The sequence below is a fragment of the Eulemur rufifrons genome, chromosome 24, assembly GCF_041146395.1.
Source record: "Eulemur rufifrons isolate Redbay chromosome 24, OSU_ERuf_1, whole genome shotgun sequence".
Taxonomy (NCBI): domain Eukaryota; kingdom Metazoa; phylum Chordata; class Mammalia; order Primates; family Lemuridae; genus Eulemur; species Eulemur rufifrons.
This window is the reverse complement of record NC_091006.1, coordinates 21,845,399-21,858,954: the sequence shown is the minus strand read 5'-3', so window position 1 is coordinate 21,858,954 and position 13,556 is coordinate 21,845,399. Positions and strand designations below refer to the sequence as shown.

The 13,556-nt window shown below is 39.0% G+C and overlaps 1 protein-coding gene across 2 annotated transcripts; it reads right to left on the bottom strand.

Annotated features, from left to right (window-relative positions):
* Nucleotides 1-1,744: 1,744 nt before the first annotated feature.
* On the bottom strand, nt 1,745-11,176 carry COX18 (cytochrome c oxidase assembly factor COX18). Of its 2 annotated transcripts, none has more exons than XM_069457661.1 (6): nt 10,743-11,176; nt 9,461-9,561; nt 6,866-7,029; nt 6,391-6,515; nt 4,600-4,707; nt 1,745-2,057 (listed from the first exon to the last, which is right to left on the bottom strand). In XM_069457661.1, exons 1-6 carry the CDS (start codon nt 11,073-11,075, stop codon nt 1,884-1,886), a joined length of 1,005 nt encoding a protein of 334 aa, XP_069313762.1. In that variant the 5' UTR covers nt 11,076-11,176; the 3' UTR covers nt 1,745-1,883. The 2 variants fall into 2 exon arrangements, with proteins under 2 accessions (XP_069313762.1, XP_069313763.1); XM_069457662.1 differs by having other exon boundaries at nt 6,391-6,512.
* Nucleotides 11,177-13,556: the final 2,380 nt, after the last annotated feature.

Genomic DNA, 13,556 nt, shown 5'->3' with positions numbered 1-13,556 from the left:
TCTAACACCATTATTTTTCCCTTAAGATACATCACAGCCTTCTCGAGCTTAGGAACATTATATAGCACTTCAGAAGGATACTTAGAGGTCATTTTAAACAGTAGAATCACCAAAAAAAGCACAGAAATGAGAAAAACATGGCACTAGATTGCAAAAAGGATAATTGTTTATAGTATGAGAGCTGAAACAAGAAGGCAGAGTGCTACCGTGTTTGACCTCTGTTAAGAACATGTGTATCAGGTGACTCAAATTTTTGTCCATGAATGATCTCAAAATTACTGCAAATATTGATTTGGGGGTTACAAATAAATTTTAGCAAGTAGGCAAATTCACAAATATGAAATCCACAAATAATAAAGATCAATTGTACATAAGTTTCAATTTCTTCACTGTGATTGAAAAGCACGGTTGCCTCAATAAGGTTGTCATAAATCAGGACTGGAAATTCAGGAAAAGAGAATCTAATCTTAATTGTCACCATGTACCATTAAATTCTCAGGGAACTGCAGTAACGTGGCAACCAAAATTCTTACCTCTCTCTCTATAGTAAATTTTTTATATTAAAAAACTTCAGCTGGGCATGGTGGCTTGTGCTTATAATCTCAGCTATTCAGAAGGCTGAGGTAGGAGGATCGCTTGAGGCCAGGAGTTCAAGAGCAGCCTGGGTCATATAGCAAGACCCCGTCTCTAAAAAAAAATTTTTTTAGTAAAAATAAAAAAACTTCGTAACTTCATTAAGTAGGCCAATTAAGATTTACAGACATCACTCAAAGAAATGACTAATTAATTTCACCTGAATTTTCATTTTATTATAAAACATCAAGATGGAATGATAAGGTTTCTCAGAATCAGGTTGATATTCTAATTCAATGAAAATTTATAATCTTCTCAAATATCTGTCAAACATATTCCTAAATATCTCAACCAGAGTTAATTTCATCATTTTTTGAAATTATACAAGCAAACAGCTGGATTTTTCCTATGTTAAACCTCTTTCATAGTTTAAGTCTATTAGAGTACGTAACCGTTCCAAATAAAGAGTTTAAAAAGCACTTCCACAATAGGTAGCTATTCTTCTAATTTTCTTCCTTTGACTAAACAAACTTAATGCTTAAGATTTTCCACTTTGGGCTCTAGCAGTACATAGTGCTACACCCTGTATTCCACACTTCTTAAATTATAGAAAAAGAAATGTGCACTTTTTATATTGTTTCAGAGCAGGGCTGGGAAGCAACACCATCTACCATATTAGGTAGTTGTATACCTAGGTAGTTGGACTATCCTATTGCATGTATTTCAAGTACTTTTTTTTTCAGCTACACATTAACTCAACATCAATATTATGTTCCATCAGAATAAAATTTCTTAAGCAGGAGTTGCCGGAAGACCTTTGGGGTGTCAATGAAGTTCCCATTTAATGAGTCCTAGGATTGTTCTGAAGAGAAAACCATACATAGCCTTTTATCACGTGCTCAGATAGGTCTACAATCCTCCCTACCTCCACAATATTAAGAATCACCTCATTGGATTCTCTTATTTTCCAAGCCCTAATATGTGGGAGTGTTTGGTATAATTTGACATCATTTCGTGTCTAACTCTGTTCTCCAAAGTTCTGACACCCCAAAGAAGTATAATTTTATAAACAGGGACAGACACTTTGGTTTCATTCTTATACTCTTTTATAATTAAACATACTACATTTCTAGCACTTGATAGATTTTAATTATTTTCAAATATATCTGGATTACATCTCAACCTACAATATTTCACGAAGGTCATGATTTTAAATAAAGGCAAATTAAATCATACTTGAATCTCTAAATCTAAATACATTAAGGTGATAGTGACACTTGTAATTGCTTCAAAATTATTGAAAAAATATCTCATTTTCTTAAAATGAACTTGGTATGAAAAGCAGCAAATAAGTCTTTATAAGGAGTTTTTGAATCTGACTTGGTCAACGGTATTCTGCAAAGTTGGCGAAATCCAGGAGAACGCAGCAGCAGGTTCTGTGAAAGGCCCATGAGGCTGGAGCATAACCAGTAGAGAGCAATTGACTATAAAGAAAAGACATGAATGTTAGCACCTGTACATTCTGCAAGGACACCATGGTCCAGAGATAGGCAGGCAATAAAAAATAAAATGACAATCTCTGTAAATACAAGTACACCAGGACTGAGCAAGATGTGCAGCAGCTATTAGATTCCTGTGACGGATCTAATAGATAGGCAAGAAAGGAGGTCAAAAGAAGAGACCAAAGAGCAAAAAAGAGAGGTATTTATAGTAGAAAGTGAGTGATAGACAGGAACTCCCAAGTAGAGGCCCAAGAGAGATTTCATCTCCCCTCTTTGGGAATTAAGCAAACTTTTTCCCCACCAAGGGTCCTGGCAAGCTGTTTATACTGAAAATGGGATACTGTGGCGTGGCCATTTATGATGGCAAACTTAGCCTCCCTAAACCTTATTTTTCCCCATATAGTCATCTATCTTCCAAATTTTTCCCAGTAACGTTTCTCAGTTTAGTCGGGAATGCCTTTCCTTTGGCTTCTGAGACAAACAGTCTCAGCTGTATCTTCAACGTTCTTTTGTATTACCATCCAGACAGTTTATTTATGTCAATGACTAAGTCTTACAGTCTCTCAAAACACTCCTGTATATACATCTGTTCCAAACTTTTCTTTGGCATCAGAAGGCAATCAGGCACCAGAAGCAAAATCAGCAGTTGTTGAGTCCAGGTCCTAGAGTCAAACTGGTTTGAATCCCATTTGCCATTTATTTAACTTTAAATAAGTCATTTTTCTTGCTTCAGTTTCCTCATCTATAAAATGTGGACAGTATTGCATCTACCCCAGAGGACTGTGGTGGTAAATGAGGTAATTCATGGAGAATGGTAAACACAGTATGAATATCTGGCTGTCATTAAGCACCTGCATTTGTCATCTGTTCTAAAGTCAGTCTTTAGATGCAGAAAGTAACATATCCTCGAAGGCAGATTAGCACAGTAGTTAAAAAGCAGGAGCCAAACTGCCTGGATTTGTGTTAAGACTCTGTCATTTAGCAGCTAAGTGACCAGGGATGAGTTACTTAACCATCCTGTGCCTCAGTTTCTTCATCACCACAGTGGAGACTGTAACAGTACCCTCTTCACTGCACTGCTGGGAGAATTTCATCAGGTAACATACACAACCATTTAAAACTGTGGTTGGCACAAAGTCAATGTTGAATAAATATTAGATATCATCGTTATCTGACTTATCTCCCAACCGAAAAAATACCTGAGTCCAACTATGGCCGACTATATACTGCCATCTAAGTATCAATCCCTCTTCTTCCTTAGTAATAAAATCCTAATTTTTAGCTGGGTACACTCCCATCTAACAAAAATACTATATTTCCTTGCCTCCTCTGCAGCTAGGCAGGCCACATAACTAAGATGTAAACACAACTGACTGGTGGGACATCTGGCAAGGCTCCTTAAATGGAGCTGACTGTACTTGAAGCACGCCTTGTCACTCCTACAAGATAACAAGTTCCAGCAGCCATCATGACCACAGCCTGTGGCCTTGAAGACAGAAATCTCAGCCTGTGGATGACGTAGCAGAGAGAGAGAGAGAGAGAGAGAGAGAGAAGCAGGCTGGGTCTCATATCTTCATGGACTTGGCACATTATGCCTAAGTACTATGAAGTCACTTTTATATATGCTGATAGAACCCTAACTGCTAGCAACAACTGAATTCTACTTTGTGGTCTATCTGTTGGCTCTGAGATATACTGGACACAGCTTTTGCTTAGCCACTTCTAAAGTATCAGAGGGAAATATACAAAAGACTGAAATAACTGCAAACATAACCATTTCTTTTTCCATTTCTAGCATAAGCTTAATTAGGCATAAACAGAGACAAGTGTACCTATCTTATAGGGTTATTACGAGGTTAAATAATGTTAATATATGAACCCATAATGCTTGGCACAAAGTTCTGTTGCTTTCTTAAGTGTTAAATTCCCTCGTCCAGTTGATGTAGGCAGAAAGAATTCAATATATTAATCAAATAGAACAAATATTATATTTCTAATATTGTGCAAAACACTTTGCAGGATTGAAAAAAAGAAGTAGGAAAAAGGAATCTGATTTAGTAGGAGAGTTAAGATACATTCACATAAAAGAAGGTTAACAAATCTCAAGAAATATTTAAGGATGTGAGGGTGATCTGGCTGCAACATCTCTCATCCCATTGATCACCAGGGTTGATTCAGCTGATCTGCCCGGTTAGGTGGGTGCCCCCTTCCTCCCTCACTGCTCCATGTGCGTCCCTCCCGAAGCTGTGCGCTCGTTCAAAGAGGATGGCTTTCCCCGATAGAGGAGGACCGTCTTCGGTCAAGGGTATAAAGGTAGCTGCGCTCCCCTGCTAGAACCTCCAAACAAGCTCCCAAGAAATATTCAAGTGCATTTGTTGACAGAGACAGTAAATTAGTTATTACAGAAACTCTGAAATCAGTAAGGGGTCAAGTATTCAGAAGCTCAATAGAAGAGGCAGGGCAATTTAAGCTAAGGACAGAGAGGATCTAGCACATGCTAAACACAGTGTCGGTGCTTACTCACTGAAGGTACTGTTGCAGCAATTGGAATCATCAACACCGATACCACACGGACAAAGTATGTAATATACGTCTGAAAACGAGACATTCCAATTTTTTGTAGAGCAAAAATCTGAAGAGGTAGAACACATACACACACAATGATTATTAAAATGCATATTAAATCAGATAAGATTTCAAATACAAACTGATCTTTGTAAGGCTTCCACCTATACTTTTATAAAAGCAAAAAAATTTAAATGACTGATCATTCATATTTTTTTTTCCTTTTGAGTTATGTTGCCCGAGCTGGTCTCTAACTTCTGGGCTCAAGTGATCCTCCTAACTTAGCCTCCTGCATAGCTGGGATTATGGGTATGCACCTGGCTTGATCAACCATCTCTTAATGAACTTAATAATTATGCAAAATTCTTAGATGGAGCTTTTTTGACATTTGGTACCAAAAAACACAAGGGCAATGCTTCATATAATAGTACCTATCTTCAAGGGATTCTTCAAGTTCCATGTAAGAATTCTGCATAATTATTGGTATCATCATGACTATAACTCTTGAGTCAAACTACTCAGTTTCACAAGGCAGCCTTTCATTTTTAGCGGCTATGCAACTTCGCACAAGTTACTTAACTTTTCTGTGCCTCATTTTCTTTACCTTAAAAGGGAATAATAATGACAATACCTAGCTCTCAGTGTTACTCTAAGAATTAAATTAGCTGATTCATATAAATTGTTTACAACGGTGCCTGGCATATAGTATATGTTAAGTAAGAATAAGCTTTTATTAGTCATTAGATGGTATAGTGGAAAATGACTAGAGGACTGACATTAACTCATCATGACCCTATGTTTATCACTTCCTTCTCTACCAAATAGTCACTGAATACGAATCACAGAGAACTGTGCTGGGTGCTCTTAGGAAAACACATTTAGATTATAAGCGGAGTCTTTCCTCAAGAAACTTTCACTCAAGACCTCAGATTCTATCATCTTCTTTTTCCTCACCCGAAAAAATAAGGGGCATATTACATTTCCCAGTATATTAGATTAGATTAGATTGGTAGACTCGAAATCTGTAAGATCTCAACTGAGGTAAATCATTTCTAAGGTTTCTTCCAGTTTAGTCTATGTTCTACTTCGAGTCTCAGAACAACTCCTTATGAAATTATAGGCTCTATGTCCCTGTTCAGGCGCATGCATGAATAAATGAATAAACAAAGGAAAGAAATTATAGGCATATTCTCCCTAAACTGTTGAGTGAAGCAGCATGGGATAATGGGCAAAATGATTGACAGGCCATATTTTATATGTATGTACTGTTCCCACTTCATCTCATAAAGAAATTCAATGACTCTTCTAAGCCTATATAGCAAGAAGATGGCAGTAAAGTACTATGTTCCCTGCCTACAAATTCACCTTCAAACATACACACAAAACACCACTGTACTGTGGGAATAAAATTAGATTGATTGGGCATCTTAATTACTATCTTTACCAAAAGCAAATCACAAAACTGTATAAATTAGAATGTTTTGAGAATAATTTTAAGGCTGAAAGAGACTTTGGAAGTAATCTAATTCAGTGCTCTTATTTTAACTAAGAGAATCCTGAGGCCCAGAGAAGTTAAGGATCTGGTCTAAGTCAATGTCTGATCTGGGACCAGAGACCAAGGGTGTCAATACTAGTTCAGAGCTATTTCCACCAACTCAAACATAATGTATATTTGATATCAGAAGAAAATCCCAATGATTTAAATCCCAACGATTTAAATGGCAAATAAACTTCATTTAAAACCACTGACCTCCACTATTAATAAGTTGACTACACCAACAGAGACAGGCAGAATCCAAGTGGAATCGAGAGCAGTAAGGTCAGGAAACCACAGGACCCCGCCAGTAGCTAACTGCTCCTGAACAGAAAAACCTGCTGAAATAGTTTAATAAATAAAGCAACAGAATTCCTAAAAGTAGCACAGAAAAATACAAAAGTAGTCTGACAATTCTAATAAGGTATCCTTTACACCAAAGATTTGCACTGGTTTTATTCAGGTTAGTTTCACATCATTTTTTTCACTCAACACAAAATGTTTTTTCTCAACACAACTGATCTGTGTACATGTACAGATTTTAAAATCTTACACTAAAAAAAATATTAAATTCTGTTCTCTTGTAAGGAACATAGCAAACATTCTAATTATGAAAATATGGGGAGTTTCGGGGAGTATAAAGACACGTTAGAGAACTTATTTGGGAGAAGCAGCTTTCTATAATAATTACCTTCTGAATTTGCTGCCCCTGTGCTAAAATTCCGGAGAGCAACAGACATGAAGATCCACATCGGAAGCTGAACCCAGATCAACACGGTGGCTTTGAAAGGGTGGCAGTTATCCCGAATATATAGCTCTGAAACAACCCTCCTCATATTCTTTAGATAAGTGAGCCTAGATTGAGGGAAGGGAAAAAAAGGGAAAAGAGAAAATGTCATGAGGCCAGGAATGGTGGCTCAGACTTGCAATCCTAGCACTCTGGGAGGCCGAGGCGGGAGGATCACTTGAGGTCAGGAGTTGGAGACCAGCCTGAGCAAAAGCAAGATCCGTCTCAACTAAAAATAGAAAAAATTAGCCAGGCAACTAAAAATAGAAAAAGTTAGCTGGGCGTGGTGGCACATGCCTGTAGTCCCAGCTACTCTGGAGGATGGCAGGAAGATCACTTGAGCCCAGGAGTTTGAGGATGCTGTGAGCTAGGCTGCTGCCACGGCATTCTAGCCTGGGTGATAGAGCAAGACTCTGTCTCAAAAAAAAAAAAAAAAAAAAAAAGAGAGAAAATCTCATGTAACTATTAATTGTGCTTTATCCCCATGGCACAAATATATCCATGCTGTGGTTATCAGCTAAAGTGTTTGTGTAGGGGTTTTAGTTGTCACAGCTATGTTAAGGGGCTGTCTAAACAAAAGGTGAATAAAGCCTTTTACTGACACTTCTATAGCAATATACACAAATTACGTAACAATCTGACATTGTCAGGCTATAGGTTTTGTTGCTGGTGGTCTTCAGACGATTATGCTTCAACAGGGGAAATTTCACTGACATGGTATCATCACAATTAATATCAGAAATACTGAAACTAAAATCACAATCTACACAAATCTTCCCACTCCAGTCAAACTTGATAACTTGATCCCTGAATGTACCTTTTGTAGCTATGTGGTTTTGTGCTATTTATACTTTTGGCCTGTCAAAATGGTCTTCATTTTTCAATAAACTTTTTCACAGACTTTTTAAATCTGTTTCTCTGTTAACTGTTAACTATATTAGTTACTCCTACTTTTGCCATGAGTCTTACTCTCTAGACTATCGTCTCCTGGAAGAGAAAGTGCTAGATCTTACTCACCTTTAAATTTCCTATATCATACATTTTGTACAAGGCAGGCATTCAATAGTTTTGCTGAATTTAATCAAATTATAGTGTACTAAAATAAGATAGTAACAAAAACATTCCAGGCCCTTTATAATTTAGCATCTGCCTATTCTTCCAATTTTATCACTTATTACTTCTCCACAGACATCTGCATATTCTGGTCCCTAAATGACTTTAAATCATTCAACAAATCAGACTTCCACATCAGCGTGCTTTTGAAAGTACTGCATTATATTCTCTGTGTGGCCAGCCCACTTTCCTGGCTGCCTACCTGACAAACTCCCTTTCACCCCTCAAGACTTGATACTATTAAAAAATGCCAGAAGACCTCAGATGTGTCTTCATACAAAGCCACTCATCCACGTACAGATGTATCTGGACAATCATCCTGCCAGTGCTATATAAGCAAGATGCTACAAGTCTTATCTAGGCTGCATTTATAATCCAGATGAGTAGTTATTAATCTGTGAGGTTTTTTTTGTTTTGTTTTTTTTTTGTCTATGGCTGTAGTTTTCAGACTTCTCTGAACAGTAAAATTTTAAAACTACAGGATTGTCAACTTTCAATTTTTATCAAATAAAGACATTAAGCTATTGCAATGATTTTTTTTTATGTCAGGTCTTTTTAACAATAAATAAAGATGGAAAACAATCTCATGTTAAACATAGTTGGCAACTTTACACCTACATAGCTAAAAAATATATGGATAAAAATAATAATATATAACACAGATTCAAACTACAAAGCCCTTATTTTTCTCACTGCTATGAACTGAATACTCTGTTATAGTCTAGTAAGAATCAGAAGTTGGAAACTGATTAAGTAGTATCTTAGTTGACTGAAGCACGACTTAGAAGTTACTGGTAAATGGCTGCAGGCATCGTTGGGTACAATCAAGCACCCTCAGACAAGGGCCTTCCAAGAGCCCAGGCAGATAACTGCACAGGATAACCACAGTCGACAGACAGCACCTTGGCTACGCAAGCTTCTACTGTGGCACTTACATTTTCTGCTTTCCCTTTCCTGTGCACTATTACCTGCTGTATCTTTTCGAAAGGGTCATGTTTGAAAATAGCCTGTGTCATTTGTTGACCAATATCCCAACAGAATGGCAAAAGTATCTTCATCCCGTGAAGACTTCCCTGACGTTCTTTATACAGTACTTACTTCAATGCCATCATTATTTGATTACAGGTCTGTCTTTTAAGTGGGCTGGAGTCCCTCAAGAACAGGAACATGCTCTTCTTATCTTTGTTTCTCTACTTCTTTGCTTTCAGTCCAGTATATAAAACTATCATGCCAGATAGTGACTTATTAAAATATGAAAGATTACATAACTACTTTACTGTCAAAGCTCCAGAATACCCAAACCTATAATTAACATCATCATTTACACATATTATATATATATATATATATATATTCATGGTCTTACCTGCAAAAAAATTACCTTACCTGGCAACTCTTTTGGACCACCCCAATTGATTTGCACGAACTGAAACTTCTTGGTTAAGATGCCTGGCAATGTTTTTAATTTCTGGCTGCAAATTTTCCACCTAGCTAAAGAAAAAGTAGAATTTGTTATAAGCACATAAAGGACCTTTATTCATACTCAAAATTTTACTCTCTATTCCCTCAACTCATTAAAAAGGTGGTCCACTGATCATGTCAAGAAATCTGAAGTCTAAGCATAAGATGTTAATTTGCTTAAAATGTTCTCAGTCACAACCAAATGCAAATTGTACACTACTCAGCTGTGTCATCCTGGGCAAGTAACTTAACCTCTAAAATTCTGTTGCTCCACATATAAAATACGTAACAGCACTGACTTCACAGGGTTGAAGAATTAAATGAGAACTGCATCCTGGGTTTTACTCCTCCATCCTTACATTACCTGGTAACATAAACAGAGAAAACAGCAGTCTATTAAGAGTCCTTATTAGACTCTGATAGCCACAAAACCAAAAATAAAAACCGCATTTATTCCTGCCCTGTGGTAAATCTTTCTGTAAAGTAGCTCACTGCCTTAATGCTGCTGATTCCCTTCCTGTTTTTCTTCTGGTTTTTTTTCCCAATAACCTGAAAATATGAAATTCACTATTTTTGAAATCTCACATTTCAATAATCCCTTATTATTTTCAAAGCACTTTAACCCATATTATCTGACTTTATCTCATAACAATGTGAAGTAGGCAAGGGAGGTCATGCTATCCTGATTCCACAGACAAGAGAATAAAGCACTAACAAGGGACTGCGAGTATCCAGACACAGGCTTGTAAATGGGAGGGCCCGATATGAAACCAAGTTCACAAACTAATAGCTTAGTAGTTCTTTCCTAATAAGAAAGATCAGTTGGAATACTCTGGGATGAAAGATGCTGCAGACATACTGGCTGTTAAAACTTTTAAAACGGTAATTTTATAGGTGTCTCCAAACAATTTCTTCTGCTACTGATTCCTTTGCCTCAATTCTCTCAAGAGCACTAGTTTAGTAACCACTTGCGCTAATCCAGTAGCACAAATCCAGTAGCGCAAACGAAATGAGGTACACATGTCACCAAACATCTCTTATTTAACATATCAAATGCTAGTTACATTTTTTAGCAATGAAGTGGCCACGATTAACACTAAGCACTCGGCAGGCGGTATCGGGGGATCATAAACCCTGGGGGGCCGTCACCCATCCTCCAGCACGGAGGTGCACGCGCAGTGTACTCCCCTGGCTCGGGGCCTCTCACCTTAGCCAGGATGTAGTGCTGGTAGGCCGCCAAGGGCAGCGTGACGGCGCCACGCAAGGCCACGGTGGTGAGCAGAATGCTGCCCCACCATGGCAGGCCCGTGGCGGCGTGCGCCGCAAGCAGCACTTCCTCGGCACCCCGCACCGGCGCCGAAGCGGCCAGGGCCTCGTACCAGCCGCCCGCGCCAGCTGAAGAGACTGATGCCACCGCCCACACTGGGAGAGCAGAGGGCTTGGCGCCACTCGGCGGGGCCGGCACCAGCGGCAATCCCCGAGCCGTAAGCTGCAGGGCAGGCAGCGCCCGCAGCCACTGGCCGCCAAGCCGGTTCAGCATGTCTCCACTACGACGAATCTCAGGACACTGGCCTCGCAGAGCAGCAACGAGCGCCGGTCGGCCAATGCCGCCGCGCGCATGCGCCAGTGATACCAGGCATAAAGTGCAGACTAGCCCGCCCACAGCCGCAATTGACCTTTCCAGTCAAGCCGGTGACGTCTGCGTCGCACTGGAAATACGCAAGAGAAAGGGAAGTCCCGCCTTCACCACGCGGCACGGGGTAGGCTCACTGCGCACGCGCGGAACTTTCCCGCTGCTGGGGTGGAGCTACTCCGAGACCGGACCGGAACTGCAGAGCTAAGGGTCAGATCGGCCGCCGTAGGCCAGGTCCGGTGTTCTCTGGAGAGCGCTCCCCTCGTAACGTTAGTCTTCGGTGTGTACCCTTCTGTTCTTTTTCACCGAAGCTAATCGTGTCATTTGTAGTGTAATTACGGTTGGTGGATGGTTTTTGTTGCCAGAAGCTGCTCCCCCACCGTTTTACGTGCACCTGATTGCTTCCGCAATAGATTATGATAGTTTATAGTGCCCAAGAGTCAACACGTGGCTGAAATGCTGGCTTGGAGAGCGACACGTGTTTTTGACCAAGTATTAATCAGCATTCTTAAGGCACTAGGTCCATCTGTTGCAGTTATTTTTTTCAACCGCACCTGCAAACTGAGTTTCCTTGTTGTTTTATCTTCCATTATAAATAGCAAATTTTTTTTTCTTTTTTTTTGAGACAAAGGCTTGCTGTATTACCTGGCTGGAGTAAAGTGGCACAGTCATAGCTCACTGCAACCTGCAACTCCAGGGCTCAAGCTATCCTTCTGCATCAGCATCCCAAGCAGCTAGGACTACAGGTGCTCACCACCACCCCCAAACTAATTTAAAAAAAAAAAAATCTTTTTGTAGAGACAGGGTCTCGCTGTGTTGCCCAGGCTGGTTTTGAATTCCTGGCCTTGTGATCTTCCTGCCTCAGCCTCCCGAAGTGCTGGGGTTGCAGGTGTGAGCCACTGTACCAACCTTAAAAATCTTACAGGTAATATAGGATTACCCTCTCCTGATTTAAAGGGAATTATTACTGGTAGCACGGTGAATTCTTTACTAGAGCCTACTTGTATCCTATATAAGTTTTGAATAGGTAAACAGCAGCATTCGATGTCTTCTGGTTAAAAGGAATACATCCAATCTACATGGACTATATGGGTTTCATAAATAGTTTTGTGTTCATGGCAACAACAAATAAACTGGAATGACATAAAGGAGTTTCCTCACAGAAAGGTCATCTCTAGCCCTAGAGGACAAAATGTGTTGTGAGGAGTAAAACAGTGACTTTTGAAAAGGAAGCTTCCAAGAAAAGTTGGGTAATGTCAAACGACAGCTACCGTTCTCCCTATTTCACTGTGCATCTAACCAGAGGTATCAGAGAACTTTTTTCTCTGGATTCTGGAAGTCATCTTCCTTCAAAACTGGCTGATAAATCCATATATGAATTTTTGTGTGTCTAAACATATCAGTCTATATATGCTATATATAGACTTTTTCGTAATGAAAAGGCCTATCAATTTCCCTATCCATTAAATTAAAAAAGAAGCAACCAACTGCTACTGACTTAACACATTAACTGCCACGTGAATTGTAATTAACTCATGCTAGTTTTGAGCCCTGGGGCTCAGGACGCATATGTAACTCACACTGTCTTTTTACCTTGGGAGCTGCATGGTGCACACACAACTCATGCTGTCATGCTGTAGCATACATGTTACGTGGTGGGTGGCCCTTTGGCCCCTGCAGTTGGTTCCTGAAAAATCTTGTTGATGTTCTTGTTAAAATTAATATTGACAATTACATGTAATTCAACGCACAGAAAACAATGACAAATTCTTCATTAAATTAGAAAGGATCCTTTTTTTTTCAAAGTTTTTATTCTATTTTCATAATAAAAAATAAAACACTGTGGCATCAAGGAAAAAAAATTTCTAGTGTGGCAGTCAATGTGTTAAAGTGGAACAAATTCAGTTTTAAGTAGAAATTTGCTCACCTAAAAATTGTGAGAGTAAGGAAATGACATCCATGCTGCTGCATCCCAACCTTCCAAAGAACTGATGACATTGAGAATTAGCCCTTTCACAGTGGCACTTAGCCGAACTTTTCATATTAAAGAGAGAGGGAAGTTGTTTGAAAATACAAACCAAACCATATTTATGCATTCACTGTTCATAATCTACATCAAAAGTTATTTTTTGTATAATTTTTATTATGCTATTTTTCTTTTCTTTCTTTTTGTTACAGCAACCTGAACAGATAAACCAAGAGTTATAAAGCTATTCTTCAATCAGACTTCATTCTGTGGAGCTACATCAGGGGCCAGTCAGGACTGCGATCTCCTCAACTAATGTAGGTCCACCTTTTCTGCTGTATAAATGCAGTCACATATTATAGTCTTATTTTAAAAAGTAGTCCCTTGAGTATTGTGATCTAAATAAAATTTATGATTATTTA